The 23,858-nt window shown below is 41.8% G+C and overlaps 1 protein-coding gene across 2 annotated transcripts; it reads left to right on the top strand.

Moving 5' to 3' along the window:
* The first annotated feature begins 238 nt into the window (after window positions 1-238).
* C30H2orf80 (chromosome 30 C2orf80 homolog) lies at window positions 239-23,760 on the top strand. Of its 2 annotated transcripts, XM_070458435.1 has the most exons (9): window positions 239-345; window positions 2,100-2,181; window positions 3,987-4,069; window positions 5,545-5,632; window positions 6,021-6,092; window positions 10,550-10,588; window positions 10,980-11,071; window positions 18,782-18,869; window positions 19,161-19,250. In XM_070458435.1, the coding sequence occupies exons 1-8, from the start codon at window positions 305-307 to the stop codon at window positions 18,831-18,833; spliced, it is 549 nt and encodes a 182-aa protein (XP_070314536.1). In that variant the 5' UTR covers window positions 239-304; the 3' UTR covers window positions 18,834-18,869; window positions 19,161-19,250. The 2 variants fall into 2 exon arrangements, with proteins under 2 accessions (XP_070314536.1, XP_020749311.2); XM_020893652.2 differs by lacking the exons at window positions 10,550-10,588; window positions 10,980-11,071 and adding an exon at window positions 23,291-23,760 and having other exon boundaries at window positions 19,161-19,282.
* The last annotated feature ends 98 nt before the right edge of the window (window positions 23,761-23,858 follow it).

Raw genomic sequence — 23,858 nt, 5'->3', positions numbered from 1 at the left:
GTTTATTGCAAGAATAAGTAAATGATGAATATTGACAAAAAATTTGGAAGGAATAAGAAATGTCAGACAAACTCAAGGCTGGCAGGCAGCTTTCTGACCTGGAACCTGCTGGATGAGAGGCCTGCTCTCAGATCCCTTCCAAAGCCTAGGACTCCATGACTGGTATTAGGAGTGATAGCATCCTTTACTCAAATTCTCTCTGATTTGCTGCTGTAGCTTCAAAGCTCAGAGAGGCTGGGTCTTTCCAAAGGATAAAGGTGCAGTGTAGCTGCAGTTACCTGCTCAGCTGGATAAGCCTTTAATCATGGAAAGAAGGCTCCTAAAGAAGGAAATGAAAAAGCTCCTGTAAGTCTGATGGAAAATAGCTTACATTTATTGCACTGAGCATTTGGCGGGTTGTACGTCATAGATGGTCTGGATATTGGCAGAGGGGTTAATAGCCTAAGGAAGAATTTGTTCCCATGGTGTAGGAGAGAGCCAGATGATCTGGCCTCTGTTTCCTGTCCCAAAGGCCTCACATGTGGTGCAAAGCAGGATGCTAAATCTCTAGAGAGGATGTTTCTGCCAGCAGCATACACAGCTGAGACATCCCTACTCTAAAGCCTAGGATCTGAGCTGAGAGCTCCAGTCTGCGCTGGGCAGGATATGCCTTTGAAAGGGTTCGACTAGTGAAAGACATGAATGAGATTCCTTAAAAATATGTACTCAAGGATGCAGCATTTATATTGCAGCCTCTGCTTCTTCTATTGTGAATCTTATCAGTTATATAATTTATCTCTATCTTTTGCCATCCAAACTTCATTTTAAACACATAAAGAAAACATTAAGTTTTCCAATGGAAATTTTTTTCTCCTGTGGTAGCTTTTCATTGACTTGATACTTTGTTAAGAGATTGGTGAAAATCAAAGACCATATAAAAAGGGGAAAAAAGGTTATTATGGTTCTATTTCATGATTATAGGCATAACAGTAATACACTTTTATTAAAAACCTCATTATAGTCCCCATTAAATATCTTTTCTCTGCCTACTAAGATAATTATCTGTTAACAAGTGCTTAAGAAATGCTGCAATATGAATTCATGCATTTTACATGTGTGTTTGGAGGTCAACATAATAAAGAACAAACCATAGTTAGGAATGCCAGTTACTCTACATATTTCATCCAAAGAACTGGAATTTCAGAACTAATATTAATATAAACATGTATATACATATATATATGTATGCATATACATACATATATATACAGTTTAATTTTATCCAAAAGAATCCATTTAGGCTACTTCAAATAAAGTGTCTTGAAATTACAAAGCAAAACTTCAATAATTTTTATCCATCTAGAATAGCTTAATGACACAAAAGAGCTTTAGAATCCAAAAGCAAATTTATATCCAGCACAGGAACTTGCCCAAAGTGTTGGTAAAGACCTTGACCAACAGAACTCTCCTTATGTAACACTGTGAGATTGACCTTGGAGACCCCAGAGTCCTTTTTCCTATATCCAGTCTCTCCTCCCAAGTTTCCTAGGGTAGTACCTCTTTCTATTCACCTCCAAGGGCCCTTATTCTACTCTCCCCTTATTAAAAGTCCGTTAGGGAAGAACCTGATAAATATACACTAAAGTGGAACCACTAATACGTTTTTATGTCTAACCCTCCTAATGGTATTTTCATTTTAACAGGGGAAAGAAGCCTTCAAGCTAACTAACACATCTGTACGGCATGTCATATATCTGGAAGTTATCAACTTTAGACATTCTGCCTGAATTTAGCAAGGGCAGCAGGGGAATATTCAAAGAGAGGGTCTCAGTCCTTTTGGTTTTGTAGCATCTGTTCTGCCTATTGGGGTTTATCATACTCCCTGCTTTCCTAGAAATTCAGTTCTATGTGAGTTTTATTTGTTCATTATGGTTGGACACTTTAAATCTGCAGGGTTGCAGAATGGCTGTTTAAATCAAAATGAATATTGATTCAGCTACCAGAGCCACTGGTGACTTCTCTTGTATTTGGTGGAGGAGGGAGGAAATGGGGAGGGATCTTTGGCAGACTGTGCTTCTGTGTCATTCCTGCTAGTTCAATCCTGCTCTCTTGCTTTTAAGGGGAGATTATATTGGCATCAGACTTCGGGAAAATGAATTTGACCCCAAAGGAAGAAGGCAACTCACCTTTCTAGATGATATGGTAAAGAAAGGCATGCTGCTGTGAATCACATCTGCGTCGTATGTGTGTTACAGGGAGGAACAGGATCTAATGTTTGTCATAAACGAGGCTAATCTTGATCCCCTTCTCCCAGAGTGTCCTCTTTCTCATCTGTCATCCTGGGATTGTCCATGTGGTCTTTTCAACTCATTAAACTGAAAGCAAGAAGAATGACAGAATAAAATGTCACGAGACTTTCGCTATTTATTTACTTTGAGGAGAGAAAAGATGAAAAAGCAAAATGAGCACACGATTAAAAGTATGACAGCCATGATGTTAAACACCTTTTGATGAGATTAAACTACTATTGTATAGTTCTCAAATGCAATAATTTTTTACCATTCATGGAGAAAACCAAGTAATTGAATAATCCTAAGTTCCTGTTATGATACCTGTTGAAACTCAGATTCATGTTATGTAATCAAAGTTACTTCACATAAATTAAAGAAGCTGTGAAGAGGTCTAATTCAAGAGAGATTAGTAAGCCCTCAGCCTTTTTATGCTACCCATTTACTGTTCTTGCGCTAAGGAAGAAGACAGGACCACGTGTCTCCCCTTCCTCCCGCCCATCCCTGTCTGATGTCCCTGGTGCTGAATGAGCAGTTAAGGAAGGCTTCATGTTCTATACTACTTCTCTATGCATGTATTAAATAGAGAAATTAAATCGATTAGATAAGTGCTGGTCAAACTTTAATGAGGTCTTATTACAAGACCGTTTTGATTCAGGTCTGGAGTGAGGCTAGAGACGTGCATTTCTAATGAGCAAACAGGTGAAGGTGGCACTACCCATCCAGGCATCAATCTACTGATTAGGTTTCAGCAAGTGATTACTGCCTCTCTTTTTTTCCTCAGTTCCTTCCCTTCCTCCCTCCTTCCTTCCCTTTCTCTCTTTTTCTTTCTCTTTTCAGTTTGGTTCAGTGCCTGAAAGAAATAATTTCATTGTTACATCTTATAGAGAATGTTACCATTACGTAGAACCTTGGAATTCATCTACAAGCACAAAAACAAAACTGACCTTCCTTCTTCAAACTGAGAAGGAATGATTTGACAGATAAACGGTGAATACACTTAGAAATGACCAGGAAAGGGTGGTCAATATGATAAGAATGAACACTGAATGGGTCCTTAGCTTTTTACCACATAGAAGACAAGTCACTTACCCAAGTCTACCTCTAGTTCCCTGCTTCCGCTGGACCCTCAGCCTGGGAGGTCCTTCACCTATGGAAATTCTCCTCATCCTTCAACCCCAGCTCTGCTGAAGCCACTTCTCTGAGTCTCTAGGGATTCCCCCAACTCATCAGGTGGACACATTCTGTGATGTGTGACCTTGGGAGCACATTTCTGATGTTGCACCAAATTAGAAATTGTTCTCTATGTCCCTCTTCCTCTACCTTCCCCTTTTTAAAAATTCAGGGAAGTTGAGGCCCAGAGAACAGCAATTGCTCACCCAAGGATATAGTACCATGAGTTGTTAGCAGTAACCTAGATTTGAACCCAGATTCCCTGAGCCCCAATTTAGTATTTCATGAATCTATCTATCATTTCTGGCACCCCCACCCACCCACCCAACACACACGCATTGGTCTAGTGGGGGGTTAAATGTAATGCTGGAAGAACACTAGTTATCTCTATCTGAGCATCAGGTTACTGGACCCAGCTGGTGATGCTCACTGTTGTGGGCGTGACGAAAGGGTAGAACAGGCTTAGCAGTGCCTTTGTCATGGCCAGGGTGAGCTTCAGTCACTGTCTCAGGCTGTTCCTTTCTTCTCTGTGCTCCCTGCTTCCAGGCACACTATGACTTGGCCATCAACGTTGCTTTGCAATGGCTGGATCACTCAGAAGACTTAACTTGGCTGGAGTGGGAGAAAGTGTAAGTTGAATAGTCCTTGTTCCTGGTTTGTTTTTTTTTTTAAACAATGAGTAATGACAGAGGAAGTTTATCACAAGGCATTCTGATTTGAAAATACTATGGAGTATTGGTCTCCAGCTAGAAACCTGAAAAAATCTCACAGTCATCAGTCTAACGAAGTCTTGTCCATGCTTACATATTTTGCATCCATGTGAATTGGTTTCTGTCAGATACAGATCTTTCTTGCATAATACGTTTTGTCTTAGAAATATAACTGTGCTTTAATGTGTACATGCCCTGATTTTTTAAAAAATGATCAGTTTTGTGGGTAAAGCTGCAATCTTTTCCCAAGGACCATCAAACATAACTTCTTAAGCATTTAACTAGATGTGTACCTGAGTTAAGCAGTTTGAATCACCACTGTTTGAATGCTTGCCAGCACTATTGACATTTTCTCCCATATGTGGGGCTTTCCAGGTGGCGATAGTGGTAAAGAACCAGCCTTTCAATACAGGAGGCCTAAAAGACGTGGGTTCGATCCCTGGGTCAGGAAGATCCCTTGGCGGTGGAAATGATACCCACTCCATCATTCTTGCTTGGAAAAGCCTGGACAGAGGAGCCTGACAGGCTACGGTCCATGGGGTCATAGAGAGTTGGACACGACTGAGCGACTAAGCACATCTATATGTGCCAGGCAGACTCATTCAGCTAGAAAGAGCATGAAACCAATGACGCCAGGATTGAATCCCTGGTTCACGAGGCCAGTTGTTGTTTTCTGCTCTGTTGCTTTATAACACACACCTGATGCTGAATCGTCGGATCAGTATCTAGTTGCAATAAGCAGAAAATCCAGTTTGAATGAACTTAAGCAAAAAAAGAAGAAGAAGAAGAAAGTGAGGAGAGATTTATTGCCTCTGTATCTGCAAAGTCCATGGGTAGAGTGGCATCAGGCATGGCTTAATTCAAAACTCAAACCAGGTCATCAGGATCTATCTCTTGGCTATTTCCTCTGGGTGGACACAATTTCTAGTTTTAGCCTACTTTATCACAACAGTCAGGCCAGGGGAGAATGGATTTTTAAAAAGCACAGAACTGTATCTCAACGGCACTGTGTGCTCTGACTTATCTGGGGGTGGAAATAGGGAGAGAACATGCTGGCTTAATGAGTCCACAGTGTGTTTTCCATCCTTGGAATCTAGGGGCGTCATCACTCCCCTAGAAGCTTATACATGGGGGAGCTTTATAGGCCTAAACAGGAGGAAGGCAGTTACCCCCAAGCAGTTGCCACAAGAAGAGAAAAGGATATGGGTTGGTAAAACCACAGCTGTCCATCATAGTGGCCCGTCCTCTGGGGTTTGATACCTATCAGTTTTGTGAATAAATGCATAGCAAGGAGCTATTATTTATTACTTATGATTATCGTCACAACCTTGTCAAAAATTCTTGTTAAAAAGAACAAGAATAAACCCTCCATTCTTATTCTTATTCCCCCTTAGGAAAATGTCATTTCGGGGTAGACCCATATATCCAAACCACAAAGAACGAGAAGCAATGATTTTATCATCTTATGCTGGAATCTTAATGGTAAGGAAAAGAACATTATTTGCATCTATGAAGATTTTGTATTTACAATGTGCATTTTATATAAAAGAATACTTATTTTGTTTTTCAACCAATATTTCTAAATATTTAAAATTTATTGAAATTAAATTTTTCATTTTTAAAGGTTAATAAAAAGACTGACTTCTATATTGTATTGTAAAAAAAATAAGTATTTAAGGGAAAAAATTACACATAAATAATTGATGTTAGGATACTCTGACTTATCCATTTATTTTGAAGGTATTTATCTGGTGCCCATGCTCTCCAGGCATGGCACTGAATGTGCAGGAGCTGTAATAGTTTTGTTTTATAATAAAAGAAAAGTCATGATATGATCATACATTTTTGTTATTATTTTGTTGTTTAACAGAACAGTATTCCAATTGAGGAAGTCTTTAAAATTTATGGGGCTGGCTCTTCTTCCAGTTCTGGTGCTGCCAAGGTAAGGATGACCTGAGACTATCAATATAATGAAATGTTAGAGAGAATTTCTTTATTTTATAAATTGATAATGTTGTATTTTCAGGCATGAAATAACAGCTTCATATCAAAACATATAAAATCAGATGTAGTTATACTTTACTTGAGTAATAAATCTAAGATGCTTTCACTACATAAAGGACTATACTCATAAGAGCAAATGCATTTTATTAATTCATACATAGAGGCAGCCCCTTGAGCACCTTAAAGTCTAGATGCTGTCTCTGTTCCGCATTAACAAGTTCTCTCTCACACTTTTCATAATATGGGCCTGGTAAATCCAAGTGCTCCTCTTGTATGATGTACCATAACTTCTAGAATGAGGACAAGATCTGCAGTGTTCATTCTCATGAGAAATTATCTAGTTTACTGCTGCCACATTTCTCCTTTCCACAAGACTGCTTGGAATTCAGTCCAGCTGAAGTACTAAAGATCAGGGAGTCCAGGGTGAGTTCTGACTGTGTCCCTTCCCCTCTTTGGGTTTCCATATGCTATTCTTGAAAAAAAGAAAACAAATAGCCCAGAGTATTCTGAATTATCTTTACTATTAGTTCAGGTTTTGCTATTTATGAATATATAAGCATTTACTAAACATTTGAAGTATGGGCTTCTATTTAGAGGTGAACTGCTGATCCCTTCGCCTTTGGATAACCTCTAGAAAAGAGAAGAAGAAGAAAGGGCAGATGGGGTGGGCAGGGTTGGGCAGAGGCGTGGAGTGGGAGGAAGTCAGGGAGGGAAGCCAGGAGAACCCACACAAGGCCTTCTGCTGCCACTGTCACTTCCCTTTGTCCCCACCAGGGTTTGGAAGGGAGGCCAGGGCAGGAGCAGGGCTACAGCCACAGGAACTCCGCCGGCCTTGCTGTCTTACCTGCAGACCATACTGCAAACGGTGGGGTCATATAAAGTCAGGAGTCTACCAGGGCCACCTTAGGACTCCAGCATCGACTCAGAAGTGTCGTAACTGAATCCAGTGGTCCTCTCACCTTAGTCCATATGTAAGCTGGCCTGGTCTTGAGACTCAAATTCCCTGGATTATGGAGGAAATCAGTACCTCCTCTCTGATCTCCCTGGTTTCAACTCTTCCATTCATTCATTCAATTGTTATAGTTGTAGGTGCAGGGATATAAGGGTGGGTGAGTCCAAAAAAATCAGTTTCTCATAGATCTCATATCTCATATTGCAGCTGACATGCTTCTTTGGTTGAAGTATAAGGCACCCCAGGACTAATGCTCCTCAGACACCAAACTCTTCTTGGCTTTTAAAGAAAGACTACTTTTTTGTTTTCTTAGAGAGTCAAGCAAACCATGCTGCTTTAATCCTGTTTGACTTTTTTCCTGCAGATTTCTCCCTTCTAGGATTTCCCCCTTTTAGGCTTTCCCTTCAAACCACCCCCCTCAGCACATACACATAAATATCTGAGCCCAAGTCCCTCCTTTTCAGACACTGTGTTTTCTTCCCTTCATCTTCTTTGCCTAGCAGAGGACAAAGGCAGGCAATAGGCAGACCTAGTTGCTTGGTCTCAACTCAAGTGGCCAGAGGACAAATATGGGAAATCATATCCTGGAAGGAAGGGCACCGTGAAGCCCTCCAGTCTTAGCAGGGTTATCCATCAAGCAGGTTTGCAAACATGGGTGTCCAAGTAGCTTGGATAAAACAGATTCATTAAAGGGGCCAAAATGGAAGGGAGTGGAGAAGGATAAATTAGGAGTTTGGGATTAAAATATACACATTAATATATATAAAATAGATAACTAACAAGGACCTACTATAGCACAGGGAACTATATTCAATATCTTGTAGTAACCTACAACAGAAAAGAACCTAAAAAGAATATAAATGCATGTGTATGTGTATATGTGTGTGTGTGTGTGTGTGTGTGTGTGTGTGTGTATGGAAGCCGAAGTGGTACCCTCTGCATATCTGAGGTTGTTGATTTCTCCCAGCAATCTTGATTCCAGCTTGTGGTTCATCCAGCCCAGCATTTCGCATGATGTACTCTGCAAACATGTCAGGCTGGATGAATTACAAGCTGGAATCAAGATAGGTGGGAGAAACATCAATAACCTCAGATATGTAGATGATACTACTCTAATGGCAGAAAGTGAAGAGGAATTAAAGAACCTCTTGATGAGGGTGAAGGAGAACAGTGAAAAAGCCAGTTTAAAACTAAATATTAAAAAAACTAAGATCATGGCATCCGGCCCCATTACTGCATGGCGAATAGAAGGGGGAAAGGTGGAAGCAGTGACAGATTTCCTCTTCTTGGGCTCTAAAATCACTGGGGATGGTGACTGCAGCCATGAAATCATTAGACAATTGCTTCTTGGCAGCAAAGCTATGGCAAACCCAGACAGTGTGCTGAAAGGCAGAGACATCACTCTGTTGACAAAAGTCTGTGAAGTGAAGGCCATGGTCTTACCAGTGGTCATGTATGGTTGTGAGAGCTGGATGGTAAAGAAAGCAGAGCACCAAAGAATTGATTCCTTCAAATTGTGGCGCTGGAGAAGACTCCCAAGAGTCCCTTGGACAGCAAAGAGATCAAACCAGTCAATCCTAAAGGAAATCAACCCTGAATTCTCACTGGAAGGACTGATGCTGAAGCTGAAGCTCCAGTATTTTAGTTATCTGATGCAAACAGCTGACTCATTGGAAAACACCTGATGCTGGGGAAGATTGAGTCCAGAAGAAGAGGACATCAGAGGATGAAATGGCTGGATGGCATCACCAGTGCAATGGACATGAACTTGGGCAAACTCCAGGACATGGTGAGGGACAGGGAGGCCTTCAGTGCTGTGGTCTATGGGGTCGCAAAGAGTCAGACACGACTGGGTGACTGAATAACAACAACTCTGCATATATGTTAAATAAGCAGGGTGACAGTAAACAGCCTTGACATACTCCGAATTTTGAACCAGTCAGTTGTTCCATGTCCAGTTCTGTTTGTCCACTAAAAAGATGCACAATGTAAGAACTGTGAGTTAAGTTTTATTAGGGGCAAACGAGGACTGTAGCTCAGGAGACAGCACCTCAGATAGCTCTGAGAGACTGCTCCAAAGAGGTGGTGGAGGAAGGTCAATATATAAGGTTTTGGTGAAGGAGGAGTTCAGTGCAATCAAACGTTTACCTTATGAAAGGTTTCTGCTAGTCAAGAGGACTGATGTCTCTGTGAAAAGATTTAGTGCTTTTCTAGATATGAAAAGATGTCACGATCGGGATCAGGAAATCAGTTCCTGAAAATATCTATCTAAAGACCTGTACCACCAGTTTCTCTGAAGCACAGAGTGCTTCACTCTCCACCCTTTAACTCCCTCCAGGGTGTGTTGACGTTCAACAGCTGCAGTGACACAGGGCTCAATCTCCGCAGAGGCAGATGGCATGCCCTTGGCAAGTGACAATTTGTGGTTGACAATATAGACTACATAATGACCAACTCTGAAGGAAAATAAATCATATCCTCAGAAAGGGGGTTTTGTCAAACTCAAGTGCACGTGCCCAATACCAAGTGAGGTCAAACAGCCAAAACATCAGTTTGGAGCAGAGATAGGTTTATTACAGGGCGGAGCAAGGAGAACACAGCAGTTTATGCTTAAAGACCCAAACTCCCCCCGGGTTTCAGGGAAGAAGCTTTTACAGGCAAAAGTTGGAGGGTCAGGCTCCAGGGTGTGTAACCCGCCTCTGGTTGTTTGGTGGGGAGGTAACTGATGCTGTTCCGGGAATTTCAGTCACCAGCCTTCTGGCTCCAGTCAGTCTGGGGTCGCTGTGCTTCTGTTCAGCCTGTGATTATTATCTTCCACCTGGGTGCTGGTCTTCATTTCTGCAGAACTCAGAGATTTGTGTCAGATTGTAAGGCAGGTCCCCTGAGGAGGAACCAGGCCCAGTCCTCATAGCTGCGCTACTGTTTCTTTCTGCCTAAGTCACTCCCCTAATTAGTAACTGTTTGAATCAGCTCTTTGGAACTTGAGGAACGTCTGGGAGGCTGATGCTTTTTTTTCTACAAACAAGAAATGAGGAACATGGAAAGGATTTGGTGCCTGGTCTCAGGCTCCATAGGATCCTGTTTGGTGTCAATCCCCACCCACTCTCTTTTTTTTTTTTTTTTTTTGATACTCCTCAACCTTGAATGGAACAGGAGTTGGACAAGCTGGGCAATAATGTTTTGGATAGATTGGTTAATCATAAACTCAGCAGAGGAACTTAGTTTTAGGGGTATGGAATTTCAGGGGCTTTCCTTCAAAGACCTGAGTTTGTTTATTGTTACAGGTTATGAGTGTCCTGTACATGAAAGGCTGTTATGTGTAAGAGTTAAGCATGAGGATTCTAAAATCGGGTAGCCTGGGATCGAATCCCAGCTCTACTAGTTCAAACAGAATAATCCAGGGCAAGTTCTCTAAACTCTAACAGCCTCAATTTCATTTGTAGAAGCAGGAGCCAGAAGCTGGGATTGCTATGGGAGATGAGGTGAGTTACATCAGTAAAGCCTTTAGTGGTTGGGACCTGGTAACCTCAAAACAATAGCCATGGTTAAGGTTCTGGTACTCAGGGAGTTGGAGGTGTGTCTGATTCCCTCTATATTCCTCTAAATCAGGATTTCTCAACATTTTGAACCAGATAATTTGTATGTAGGGGGTGGAGTTGGGGCTGTTTAGTGCATTGTGAGCTGTTTAGCAAAATTCCTGGCTTCGACCTGAAACTGCCTCATATTGGGACTTGAACCCATGTGCTGGAACTAGAATCTGGCCAAAACCCTGCCTGGGACTCTAACCCATAAGGCTGGAACTTGAACCCAGTCAAAACCCACAGTACCTGGTGTCAGGACCTAATGAAGCTCCGGTTTTTGATGTCTCATCAGAAAGAATCCAGTGAGAGACAAAGTGATAGTAAGAAGCAGATTTATTTAGAGAGAAACACACTCCACAGACAGAATGTGGGCCGTCGCAGAGGGTAAGTACAGCCGCCTTGAAATGTGGCGTGGTTAGTTTTTATGGGTTGGTAATTTCATAAGCTTGGATTACCGTGATATTGAATGGTTTGCCTTGGAAACAAACAGAGATCATTCTGTAGTTTTTGAGATCGCATCCAAGTACTACATTTTGGACTCTTTTGTTGACTATGATGGGTACTCCATTTCTTCTAAGGGATTCCTGCCCACAGTAGTAGATATAATGGTCATCTGAGTTAAATTCACCCATTCCAGTCCATTTTAGTCCGTTAATTCCTAGAATGTCGATATTCACTCTTGCCATCTCCTGTTTGACCACTTCAATTTGCCTTGATTCATGGACCTAACATTCTAGGTTCCTATGCAATATTGCTCTTTACAGCATCAGACCTTGCTTCTATCACCAGTCCCATCCACAACTGGGTATTGTTTTTGCTTTGGCTCCATCCCTTCATTCTTTCTAGAGTTATTTCTCCACTGATCTCCAGTAGCATATTGGGCACCTACCAACCTGGGGAGTTCCTCTTTCAGTATCCTATCATTCTGCCTTCTCATACTGTTTATGGGGTTCTCAAGGCAAGAATACAGAAGAGGTTTGCCATTCCCTTCTCCAGTGGACCACATTCTGTCAGACCTCTCCACCATGACCCAACCATCTTGGGTGGCCCCACACAACATGGCTTAGTTTCACTGAGTTAGACAAGACTGTGGTCCTGTGATCAGATTGGCTAGTTTTCTGTGATTATGGTTTTAGTGTGTCTGCCCTCTGATGCCCTCTCGCAACACCTACCATCTTACTTGGGTCTCTCTTACCTTGGACGTAGGGTATCTCTTAATGACTGCTCCAGCAAAGCACAGCCACTGCTCCTTACCTTGGATGAGGGATATCTTCTCACAGCCGCCCCTTCTGACCTTGAACGTGGAGTAGCTCCTCTCGTACCCTTTTGGGCTCCAAAATCACTGCAGATGGTGATTGCAGCCATAAAATTAACACGCTTACTCCTTGGAAGGAAAGTTATGACCAACCTAGATAGCATATTAAAAAGCAGAGACATTACTTTGCCAACAAAGGTCTGTCTGGTCAAGGCTATGGTTTTTCCAGTGGTCATGTATGGATGTGAGAGTTGAACTATAAAGAAAGCTGAGCACTGAAGAATTGATGCTTTTGAACTGTGGTGTTGGAGAAGACTCTTGAGAGTCCCTTGGACTGCAAGGAGATCCAACCAGTCCATCCTAAAGGAGATCAGTCCTGGGTGTTCATTGGAAGGACTGATGCTAAAGCTGAAACTCCAATACTTTGGCCACCTCATGTGAAGAGTTGACTCTTTGGAAAAGACCCTGATGCTGAGACGGATTGGGGGCAGGAGGAGAAGGGGATGACAGAGGATTAGATGGCTGGATGGCATCAACGACTCGATGGGCATGAGTTTTAGTAAACTCCGGGAATTTGTGATGGACAGGGAGGCCTGGCATGCTGTGATTCATGGGGTTGCAAAGAGTCAGACATGACTGAGCGACTGAACTGAACTGAATTTCATAAGCTAATGAGTGAGAGGATTACTCCGACTACTTTGGGGAAGAGGTAGAGAGTTCCAGGAATTGGGCCACCGCCCACATTTCAGTCTTGATGGTTCCTTGGAACTGTATATAATCACGATGGTGTGATCACTCACCTAGAGCCAGACATCCTGAAATGCAAAGTCAAGTGGGCCTTAGGAAGCATCACTATGAACAAAGCTAGTGGAGGTGATGGAATTCCAGTGGAACTATTTCAAATCCAAAAGATGATGCTGTTAAAATGCTGCACTCAATATCCCAGCAAATTTGGAAACTCAACAGCGGCCACAGGACTGGAAAAAGTCAGTTTTCATTACAATCCCAAAGAAAGGCAATGCCAAAGAATGTTCAAACTATGACACAATTACACTTATTTCACACGCTAGCAAAGTAATGCTCAAAATTCTCCAAGCCAGGCTTCAACAGTACGTGAACCATGAACTTCCAAATGTTCAAGCTGGATTTAGAAAAGGCAGAGGAACCAGAGATCAAATAGCCAACATCTGTTGGATCACCAAAAAAGCAAGAGAGTTCTAGAAAAACATCTACTTCTGCTTTATTGACTATTCCAAAGCCTCTGACTGTGTGGATCAGACCAAACTGTGGAAAACTTCTGAAAGAGATGGGAATACCAGACCACCTGACCTGCCTCCTGAGAAATCTGCATGCAGGTCAAGAAGCAACAGTTAGAACTGGACATAGAACAACAGACTGGTTCCAAATCAGGAAAGGAGTTTGTCAAGGCTGTATATTGTCACCCTGTTTATTTAACTTATATGCAGAGTTCAGTTCAGTTCAGTCACTCAGTCGTGTCCAACTCTTTGTGACCCCATGAACTGCAGCACTCCAGGCCTCCCTGTCCATCACCAACTGCCAGAGTCTACCCAAACCCATGTCCATTGAGTCGGTGATGCCATCCAACCATCTCATCCTCTGTCATCTCCTTCTCCTCCTGCCTTCAATCTTTCCCATCATCAGGGTCTTTTCAAATGAGTCAGCTGTCTGCATCAAGTGGCCAAAGTATTGGAGTTTCAGCTTTAACATCAGTCCTTCCAATGAATATTCAGGACTGATCTCCTTTATTGATTTTTTTTTTTTTGTGACTGATCTCCTTTAAGATGGACTGGTTCGATCTCCTTGCAGTCCAAGGGACTCTTTAGAGTCTTCTACAACACCACAGTTCAAAAGCATCAATTCTTTGGCAGTCAACTTTCTTTACAGTCCAACTCTCACATCCATACATGACTACTGCAAAAACCATAGCCTCGACTAGACAGACCTTTTTAACAGAGTACATCATGAGAAATGCTGGACTGGATGAGACACAAGCTGGAATCAAGACTGCTGGGAGAAATACCAATAACCTCAGATATGCAGATGACACCACCCTTACGGCAGAAAGCGAAGAAAAACCAACGAGCCTCTTGATGAAAGTGAAAGAGGAGAATGAAAATGTTGGCTTAAAGCTCAACATTCAGAAAACTTAGATCATGGCATCTGGTCCCATCACTTCATGGCAAATAGATGGGGAAACAGTGGAAACAGTGGCTGACTTTATTTTTCTGGACTCCAAAATCACTGCAGATGGTGATTGCAGCCATGAAATTAAAAGACTCTTGCTCCTTGAAAGGAAAGTCATAACCAACCTAGACAGCCTATTAAAAAGCAGAGACATTTCTTTGCCAACAAAGGTCTGTCTAGTCAAAGCTTTGGTTTTTCCAGTGGTCATGTATGGATGTGAGAGTTGGACTATAAAGAAAGCTGAGCACCAAAGAATTGATGCTTTTGAACTGTGGTGTTGGAGAAGACTCTGGAGAGTCCCTTGGACTGCAAGGAGATCCTACCAGTCCATCCTAAAGGAGATCAGTCCTGGGTGTTCACTGGAAAGACTGACGCTGAAGCTGAAACTCCAATATTTTGGCCACCTCATGCGAAGAGTTGACTCATTGGAAAAGACCCTGATGCTGAGAGGGATTGGGGGCAGGAGGAGAAGGGGACGACAGAGAATGAGACGGCTGGATGGCATCACCGACTCGATGGACATGAGTTTTAGTAAACTCCGGGAGTTTGTGATGGACAGGGAGGCCTGGCATGCTGCTATTCATGAGGTCACAAAGGGTTGGACACGACTGAGCGACTGAACTGAACTGAACTGGAACTGCATGGCACCCCTTGGTGTGTTATTTAGCTGGCTTATTGAGGATCAAGGTCTAGTCGAAGTTGACTTGTCTGCTATCTTGGACCCATTTGATTCTAAACAGTTTATGCTGTGTCCTCAGGCTATGTCGTTCTTTCAAAAGTTGTGCCCTGCCCCCTTCCCTTCTGTTTCATACCCATTAGATGCCAATGGCTTCCCACCCCTGTCCCTTGATGTGACATCTAAAAATGTCTTTCAGTGTTGCCATGTGTCCCCTAAGAGGCAAAAATCGCAGCTAGTTTAGGACCACTTCTCTAAACGTTCAAAAATCAAAGAGCTCATCAAGCATCCACTGTATTATTAGGACATGTTGTTGTTTAGCCGTGTGTCTGACTCTCTGCGACTCCATGGACTGTAGCCCTCTAGGCTCCTCTGTCCATGGGATTTCCCAGGCAAGATGATTGGAGTGGGTTGCCATTTCCTTTTCTAGGCGATCTTCCTGACCCAGGGATCAAACCCTCATTTCCTACACTGGCAAGCAAATTCTTTACCACTGAGCCACCAGGGAAGCCCCTTATTAAGACATCAATTTTGCCTACTTTAGATAATGATCACAAAGGGTATGATATGATTTCAGCTATAGATACAAGCGTCTGAGGGTCCTCTACCCCTGTGGACCTCACAAGGTCCTCCCTGCCTCAAGGACGCCAGCTCAGGCCTTTCCCTTGCGGCTGCACATCAGCTCTCTGCCGGCACCTCCTCTACATCTTAAACAAGGGGTTAGCAAGCCCTGTTAATGAAAACATAATATTTCAAAGATTAAATTGTGAGAGCGACTTTAAAACAGTCCTTAAGAGTTTAACACAATTTTTAAAAACTGGATTTAACTACAAGGTGGGGTAGTTAAAAAAAAATAGTTGATAAAATTCTTCTTTCTGTGGCGCCAGTAGTAATGAACCCTCCTGCCAATACAGAAGATGTAAGAAACACAGGTTCAAACCCTGGACTGGGAAGAAGGGCATGGCAACTCACTCCAGTATTCTTGCCTGGAGAATCCCACGGAGAGAGGAGCCTGGCTGGCTGCAGTCCTGGCATCACATAGAGTGGGACACGGCTGAAGTGACCTAGCATGAACACATGGGTACTGTGTGGGCTTGATAGCTTTTTTCAGGACTATCTGCTGCCACCTGGTGACAGAAAGCCATCAAGGACCCAGAACTCTTCAATTCTGTTAATACATTACAAACTTGGAGTTCTACTCGTGAGAGGGAGTTTTTTTGTTTGTTTTTTTTTTTGCTGACAGGGAGCCGTTTTTCTGCTGAGAAACTTGGACCCATAGGAAAAAAAAAAATTAAGAACTTCACATGTGAGAATAATTTGCAGTTGAAAGTGAAGGTGGTGAAGGTGTTAGTCGCTCAGCTGTGTCTGCTCTTTGCGACCCCATCACCTGTAGCACACCAGGGTCCCCCATTCATGGTATTTCCCATGGATGAAGAATACTGGAGTGATTTGCAGTAGCTTCAGATAAATGCGTAGCGATTCTACGCATTTTCAAACTGAAGGAAAAGGAGCATAAGCCTTCCTTTGACAAATAAAGCAAGCAATACAAATATTCTTCAGTTCCATTTGGCGGAAAAAGAGGGAAAAAGGAAAAGGAGGTAAAGAGAGTGGAACATTGGACAGAAAGAGGGAAAAGACAGACAGGTAACTGGAGAATGTCAGAATCTCTTCTTTTCTCCTCTCTTCATGAAGCCACCCCTCAGTGTCTGGGCACCCGTCACTCCTCTCCATTCAAACTTGCATCCAAAACTCAAAGCAAGCTCTTCAGAGACCAACAGACTGGTGTCCAGTCCCAACTCTGTTACTCCCTAGCTTAGTAGTACAAAGAAGGTATCAATCTTTGAAGGGGAAAAAAAAAAAAAGAGCATATGATTGACTCTAGGTTTAGGACTTCAATGTCATCCTCCTTGTAAAATAATTTTTCTTATAAACCACAGAGGGAGCTACATTAACTGCTTGCATGAGTCATCAATTATCAGGAGTCATAGAATATGTGAACTGGATATGACCTTTAAAATACTCGGTTTCTCTCTTCCCCAGTAGACAGGGAAACTAAAGCATGAAAGGCCTGTCTTTTCATTTTTTGGCTGCATCACTGGGCTTGTGGGATCTTAGTTCTCTGGAATGTAGGCCACAGCATGAAAGTGCCAAGTTCTAACCACTGGACAGCAAATAATTCCCTGGAATAATCTGTCTTGACTTTTCTTTGTGCAGAAATTCATCAAGACGCTGTGCAAGCCAGTTTTCTTTCTTACATAAGGCATGTATCATCCTGCAGGGCTGTTATCACACCTACTCTTGCTCCACACAGATACAAAGCCTCCTTTTAATTACTTTCTTTGTTCTCGGTCATCTTTCGGAACAGATTACGTGCTTCTTGAGGTTTTGTGTGTGTCGTGCATGGTTTGGTTGATCAGTCATGTCTGACTCTTCATGACCCCATGGACTGTGGCCTGCCAGACTCCTCTGTCCATGGGATTATCCAGGCAAGAATACTAGAGTGGGTTGCTTTTTCCTTCTCCAGGGGATCTTCTTGAACCAGGGGTAGAACCCAGGTTTGCCACATTGCAGGCAACTTGTTCACCATCTGAGCCAACTCAGCTGGTAAAGACTCTGTCTGTAATACAGGAGACCCCGGTTTGATTTAATCTTCGCCAGTGGGGAAGAGCCCCTGGAGAAGGGATAGGCTACCTACTCCCGTATTCATGGGCTTCCCTGGTGGCTCAGATGGTAAAGAATCCGCCTGCAATGAAGGAGACCTGGGTTCGATCCCTGGGTTGGGAAGATCCCCTGGAGGACAACAGGGCAACCCACTCCAGTATTCTTGCTTCTTGAGGTTAGAAGCCATCGTTCATGCTTATATTTAATTCTTTACAAGGCTGGATAGGACACAAATTCTCAATAAATACATTTACCATTTCAATAAAAGCCTGAGGTCGGGAACTTCCCTAGTAGTCATCTCCTTCCAATGCAGAGGGTTTGGGTTCTAGCCTTGGTTGGGGGGCTAAGATCCTAGAAGCCTCGTGTCCAAGAAACCAAACCGTAAAACAGAAACAATATTGTAAAAAATTCAATAAGGACTTCAAAAATGGTCCACATTAAAAAAAAAAAAAGAAAAGACTGAGATCAAATCTAGAAGTGCCCAGCTGGGGAGACTATAAACCGTTCTGTCTATAAAGAGAACGTTTATTGTATAATCCATGTTTTCTGTCCTTTCTGCCTGAAATGATGGTTGCCCAGTGACTTGTTAGCACAAGCTCTTGTTTAGTTGATTGAATTTGTCACAATGTATGATGATCCTGGTTATGTAATAGTTTATTGTTCTTTTCTCCTCACTCAGCCCTGGAAAGGCAGGAACCTTGTCTGTCTTACCAACCACAGCTTCCTAAAACAGGGCCTGACTACTGTAGTGCTCACTAGAAACTTATTGCGTGAATGAAAGACTGAAGGGACAGTCCTAACCTTGAGTTTCCAACGCGGTGCAACAGACAGCGGGTTATTAACTATACCACTGGGGATGTTCTATGTGTTCATGTGCTTTGCATTCACAGACGAGTGAGTCCATAATTTGGCCTTAGGAGGCGTTGGGAGGGTGCCAGAAAGGAAGCAGGAAGCTGGGGTGACAACTGGACCAGTTTCTCAGAAAAGGTGATATTTGAGCCACATCTTAAAGGAAAAGTGGGTGCCTTGAGGCAGAAGAGGAGGAAAAGGTTATTCCAGGTAAAGAGAGCCACTTGAAGAGCGCAGTTGTGTGAAAGACCATTCTGGGCAAAGATTGGCCACCAAAGGCAGCATGGGAAGGCACATGACCCATGAAAGATGATCCTCAACGGCTAGTCACGTGTCAGGAAGATGGGTTGGGGAGACAGGCCAAGTCTTGAGACAAGTGCTATAACCAGCAGCTGCTTACAGCACGAAGTGGGTGCAGCTTTTAAAAGTAGGTCTGTTTTCCTTTCAGGTTCCCCGAGCTCCACCTTTCCGCCTCTCCTTGCACCCTTTGGCCATGTTAACAGCTCCCAAAGCCGCAGAATATGCCCGCAAGCAGAGTAAGCCTGTTTACTTCTGTCTCTCAGAGAAATTTAAGTAATACTCGGAGATGCACGTACAAAGTGAGGTCAAAGTTGTTATGGTAATAACATCTTTCTGTCTGGGGGAATTTAAAAGAATCAGGAATGTTTATGACTTGATTTCCCTCCATCATTGAAATCAGGGAAGTCATTTCTGAGACCTTTTGGTGGTGGAAGCAGAGGACTCTAGCAGGGAAGAATCTAGAACTGAGGGTGGACTTATTTTTAAAAATAGTTTAATACAGATATGACTACTACATGCATCCCTAGGTGTCAAGCTAAGAAGGGCAGCAATGAGCAAAAATGCCACCAGCATTTCTACAAGGAAAGCAAATGCCACGGAATGGAAATCATCAAAAAATTTATCTTTGGACACACAGCCAAAGAACAAAGTAGGTCTAAACATGCAAATTGAACCAAACTGATACCAGGTGTTTGGGGAGTACTTATGGTTAAAAGTCTTGCCTTTGGGTGTTAGATGTTCTGTCTTTGAGACTAAAGCCCATTATTTACCAGCTGTGTGACTTCAGGCAAGTTGCTTAACTTGTTTGGGCCTTAGGTGTCCTTCTCTGCAAAATGGGAAGAACAATGGTACTTACCTCTTAAGGTCACTGAATAATTAGCTGACATTATGGGTCTTAAGGGATTAAAACAGAGTAAGTCCTAAATATTGACCATTATCATCTTTTCATCATTTAAGAAATACTAACCACAGTTAACCAACTAGTATTCTGTTGATTCAAGTAAATGTGTTGAGCAGAGAATCTGTGTTCATATCTGTGTCAAATATTCCTATTCTTGGTCCCTTTCTTACTAATAAGAATTTTACCTTTGCCTGCTTTGTATCTCTGCTGTTTCTGCCCTGCCTATCTGATTCCTTGGACATTTATGTTGCAGACTTCACATAATGGTCAGAGATGGACAAGGCTGGAAGGAAAGGAGAAAGCAAGAAGGGTTCTTTGACATTCCAACACTGTGTTCTCAGTTATAATGTACAAAGTGAAAAAGAAAATTTTAAAGTCAGAGAGACCAAGGTGGTCAATATATTAAAAGCAGGGAGAGCATCAGAAAAGTAGTTTTAGGCTTGGGGGAGGGGGTGGCTGAGATATTTTAGGATTTTGTTGAATGAGAGACTCTGGATCAACTGGAGGTTGTAAGGTAGGAAAGGGAAAGAAGAATTTTGAAAACAGAATCTCTGGGTTCTGAATTGATCTTGCTTCAGGAAATACAGGGGCTTCCCTAATGACAGCAGGTAAAAAATCTGCCTGCAACACAAGAGACACAGGAAATGTGGGATCAGTCCCTGAGCTGGGAATGATCCCCTGGAGGAGAAAGTGGCAACCCACTCCAGTGTTCTTGCCTGAAAAATCTCATGGATAGAGGAGCCTGGTGGGCTGCAGTCCAAAGGGTTGCAAAGAGTCAGACATGACTGAGTGACCAAGCATTCAAGAATCACAAGTGAAAATTGAAATTCCTTTTTATGTAACTTGGTTGCTATACTATGCATTAAATGTGAGTCTCTCAGTAGGCTGAGTCACACAGGGCTCAGGATTTGTTCAGGTTTTCTGAGGCCAACTATTGACTGATTAGAAATATAATCTTATCATAGTAAACCACAGCTTTAAGAACTGCCTGAAATCTTTGGTCATATCAGGCCTTTAATATGTGTTATTCTAGTAGCAGAACAACCATGTTAATAGGAAATATTTACAAAATATTGAGTTTTCCTTAAAGAACCACAGCTTCAAGAACTGCCTGAAATCTTTGGTCACATCAGGCCTTTAATATGTGTTATTCTAGTAGCAGAACAACCATGTTAATAGGAAATATTTACAAAATATTGAGTTTTCCTTAAAGACATTTGCTATAATGAGATTTGGGCTTCCCCGGTGGCTCGATGGTGAAGAATCTGCCTGTAATGCAGGTTCAATCCCTGGGTCAGGAAGAGCCCCCAGAGGAGGAAATGGCTTGATTCTTGCCTGGAAAATCCCATGGACAGAGGAACTTGGCAGGCTACAGTCCACTGGTTTGTGAAAGAGTTGGACATGACTTAGGGACTAAACAACAAATAACAATAATGAGACTTGAATGTATAGCTTTTCTAGAGTATCTTTGTTACTGAAGATCTTTTTGAAGTAGATCTACCTTTTGAAGTAGGTAACAATTTTAAAAATATGAGTTTGGGAATAGCAAACTTTGCTTGCTTAGTTGCTCAGTTGTGTCCAACTCTTTGCGACCCCATGGACTGTAGACTGCCAGGCTCCTCTGTCCATGGGATTCTTCAGGCAAGAATACTGGAGTGGGTTGCCATGCCCTCCTCCAGGGGATCTTCCTGACCCAGGGATTGAACCTGGGTCTCCAGCATATCAGGCAAATTCTTTACTGTCTGAGCCTTAAGGGAAGCCCTAGCAAACTTTAGGAAGTAAAACAGAACACAGAAAATAAGAAAACAGTAATAACTTCAGAAATAACATCACACACACACACACACACACACACACACACTGGTAATCAAGACTTTAAGCTTAATCATGAAAAAAAACATATCTCTGAAACAGTGGTCCATTGCCCTCTGAGGCTCATCTCTGCACCCTATGTCCGGAAAATCTTGTTCTTAAGATTACCCATTGGTATGTTATTTTGAAAGTATAATTTCATTTCCTGTATGTTTTCTTTCATAGCCATTGAAGACTGTTGGCTTCTTGACGGAAGCAGATCTTTTATTCCCTTTTTATTTCCCACATGGATGTAAAGTGCTTTCCAGGCAGTAGATATTCAGTAGTTATTGTTGATTAGTGAATCAGCAGTGAGTGAGTGGTCCTTAGGTGAGTGTGCTTAAATCACTGTGCCCTGTCCATACTGATTGAGAGGATCATTTCTGGGGACCAGCTTCTCCTATAGGCTAACTGATGCTTGTAAACCCAGGCATGTCAACAGAATAAGTGTCCATCTTGCAGTAAGGCCAGATCCTGAGATGAATCCATCCTACAGTGCCCTTCTTCAAGCAGCAGAAACCACATTTGTGAGGGCTTTCATGCTTTATTGTTGATATTTGTGTACTTCAGGCATCTTTTCCAACTCTTGGGTAATGTACTTTCCAAATTAATTTTTCAATTACAATAGTAGTACTTACAGTAAAAGTTTCAAATTACATAGCATAGCAAAAAGTAAAAGAATCCCCTCTTTCCCACACCCTTGCCCTACTCCTCAGAAGTAACAACTGTTAATGATTTTCAATTCAAATATTTGCTGTACATGTACACATCAATATATACATTAATAATACATGCACACCTAACTGATTAGAAACAACAAGTCAATCAAATAAGTAGTTTATTAAGTGTATGAAAGGACTTCCCTGGTGGTGCAGTGGTTAAGAATCCACCTGCCAATGCGGGGTACATGGGTTCAATCCCTCATCCAGGAAGATGCCACATGCTTCTGGGCAACTAAGCCCATGCACCACATACTGAGCCAGTGCTCTAGCACCCAAGAACTACAACTGCTGAGCCCATGTGCCTGGAGCCTGTGCGTAAAAATAAGAGGAGCCACTGCGATGAGAAGCCTGAACGCCACACTACAGGGTAGCATCCTCTCATGGGCACTGGAGGAAACCCTCACACAGCAATGGAGACCCAGCGCAGCCAAAATAAATAAAAATAAATAAACTTAAAAATGTTTTCAAATGTATTAAAAATGCTTTTTAGCTTATTGTTTGAAGACATCTTTCATTTATGTGTTTAAGCTTCTTAGTCTTTTCTTTTATGCCTTGTGGATACTGTATCATGTCTTTTAGGTGATGAACATTTTTAAACTGCGAGATATTAATGCCTTAGTCAGAATTTTCTATTTATTTCCAGTCACTGAATTTCTTTAAAAAATAAGGGGAAAAGAAGAATTATTTTTTTAAAATCCAGGTATTCTGGAAAACAGTTTCCAAAATTTCTCTTGTGCTGCTTGGTAATCTAATAGCTCATTTATTAGTTAAAATGGGTATGAGCAATGCCACATTCTAGGAAAGGTAGAAAAAGAGTGAAAGACAAATAAGAACAAAGAACAAGGGCAAAAAAAAAAATAGAAAACATTCACAAATAACCATCCTGTGGTTATTTAAGAGACTAATTTTATTCTAAGGAAATACACTATAAAGTGTATTATTAACCCAATAATTTCCCTGTGTGGGATCATGTATTATATTTAACTGAGAAATATAAGTCAATTTCCAAATGTCTGAGAAGAATTCCATGGAAATTCTTTTGTACTCACTTTTATTTTAGCTCATCTTTGTCAGTAACTTGGTATCTGATATTTGACCTTAACTCCTTATAGACTGAAATCTAATGTTTGTGTCCATTTTAAACTGATGTGTTTGATAACATAATCATCTTTTTATTCCGCAGGTCACTTAGAAACTTGGAATTGCACCAGGGGAGTCCATAATAAAGTCTCTGGAAGAAGGGAACCATCATCTTAAAATTGCAGCTCTTGCCAGCATATTTTTCTTTGCAATTAGCTTTTGATGCAAAGTGCATTGAAGTGTTATTTTGGATGTTGAGCTTTCTTCTCTTAGAATCAAGTCGTTTGGCCATATTGTGGTTAATAGCAAGTATGTATCTTATGCTACTTCATTGTAACTGGAAGATGGTTGGCTGGAGAATTTTGAGAATATATACTATTTCTGTGTTAGAGAAGCTGACTTTGCAGCACATTTTACAAATGTTTAGCACTGAACATTGCAGAATAGTGGAGTAGGAGGCAGTTTTCCAAAGTTTCAATCCAAAATAAAATTAACCTTCATCAATTGCCTTTACTATGTACTCACATGGAAACATTTAAAGTCATTTCAATAAAGCCTTAAAAGAAAAATGAATACAGTCTTTCTTTCAATAGAACACAAGGACTACTAGAAAAAGAAAAGGTTCTAGTCTTTCAACACCTTTTCAAAATGCTGATTATAAATTGAGTTTA

Source organism: Odocoileus virginianus, chromosome 30, assembly GCF_023699985.2.
Source record: "Odocoileus virginianus isolate 20LAN1187 ecotype Illinois chromosome 30, Ovbor_1.2, whole genome shotgun sequence".
NCBI classification, from domain to species: domain Eukaryota; kingdom Metazoa; phylum Chordata; class Mammalia; order Artiodactyla; family Cervidae; genus Odocoileus; species Odocoileus virginianus.
The sequence above is the reverse complement of the archived record's forward strand: the minus strand, read 5'-3'. Positions and strand labels throughout refer to the sequence as shown.

Excerpts from the sequence above, each read along its gene's own strand:
- C30H2orf80 (XM_020893652.2), top strand. The coding sequence starts at position 305 with ATGGAAAGAAGGCTCCTAAAGAAGGAAATGAAAAAGCTCCT. Across the intron at positions 5,633-6,020 it reads CTTATGCTGGAATCTTAATG|AACAGTATTCCAATTGAGGA; the intron begins GTAAGGAAAAGA and ends GTTGTTTAACAG. Across the intron at positions 6,093-18,781 it reads CCAGTTCTGGTGCTGCCAAG|GTTCCCCGAGCTCCACCTTT; the intron begins GTAAGGATGACC and ends TTTTCCTTTCAG.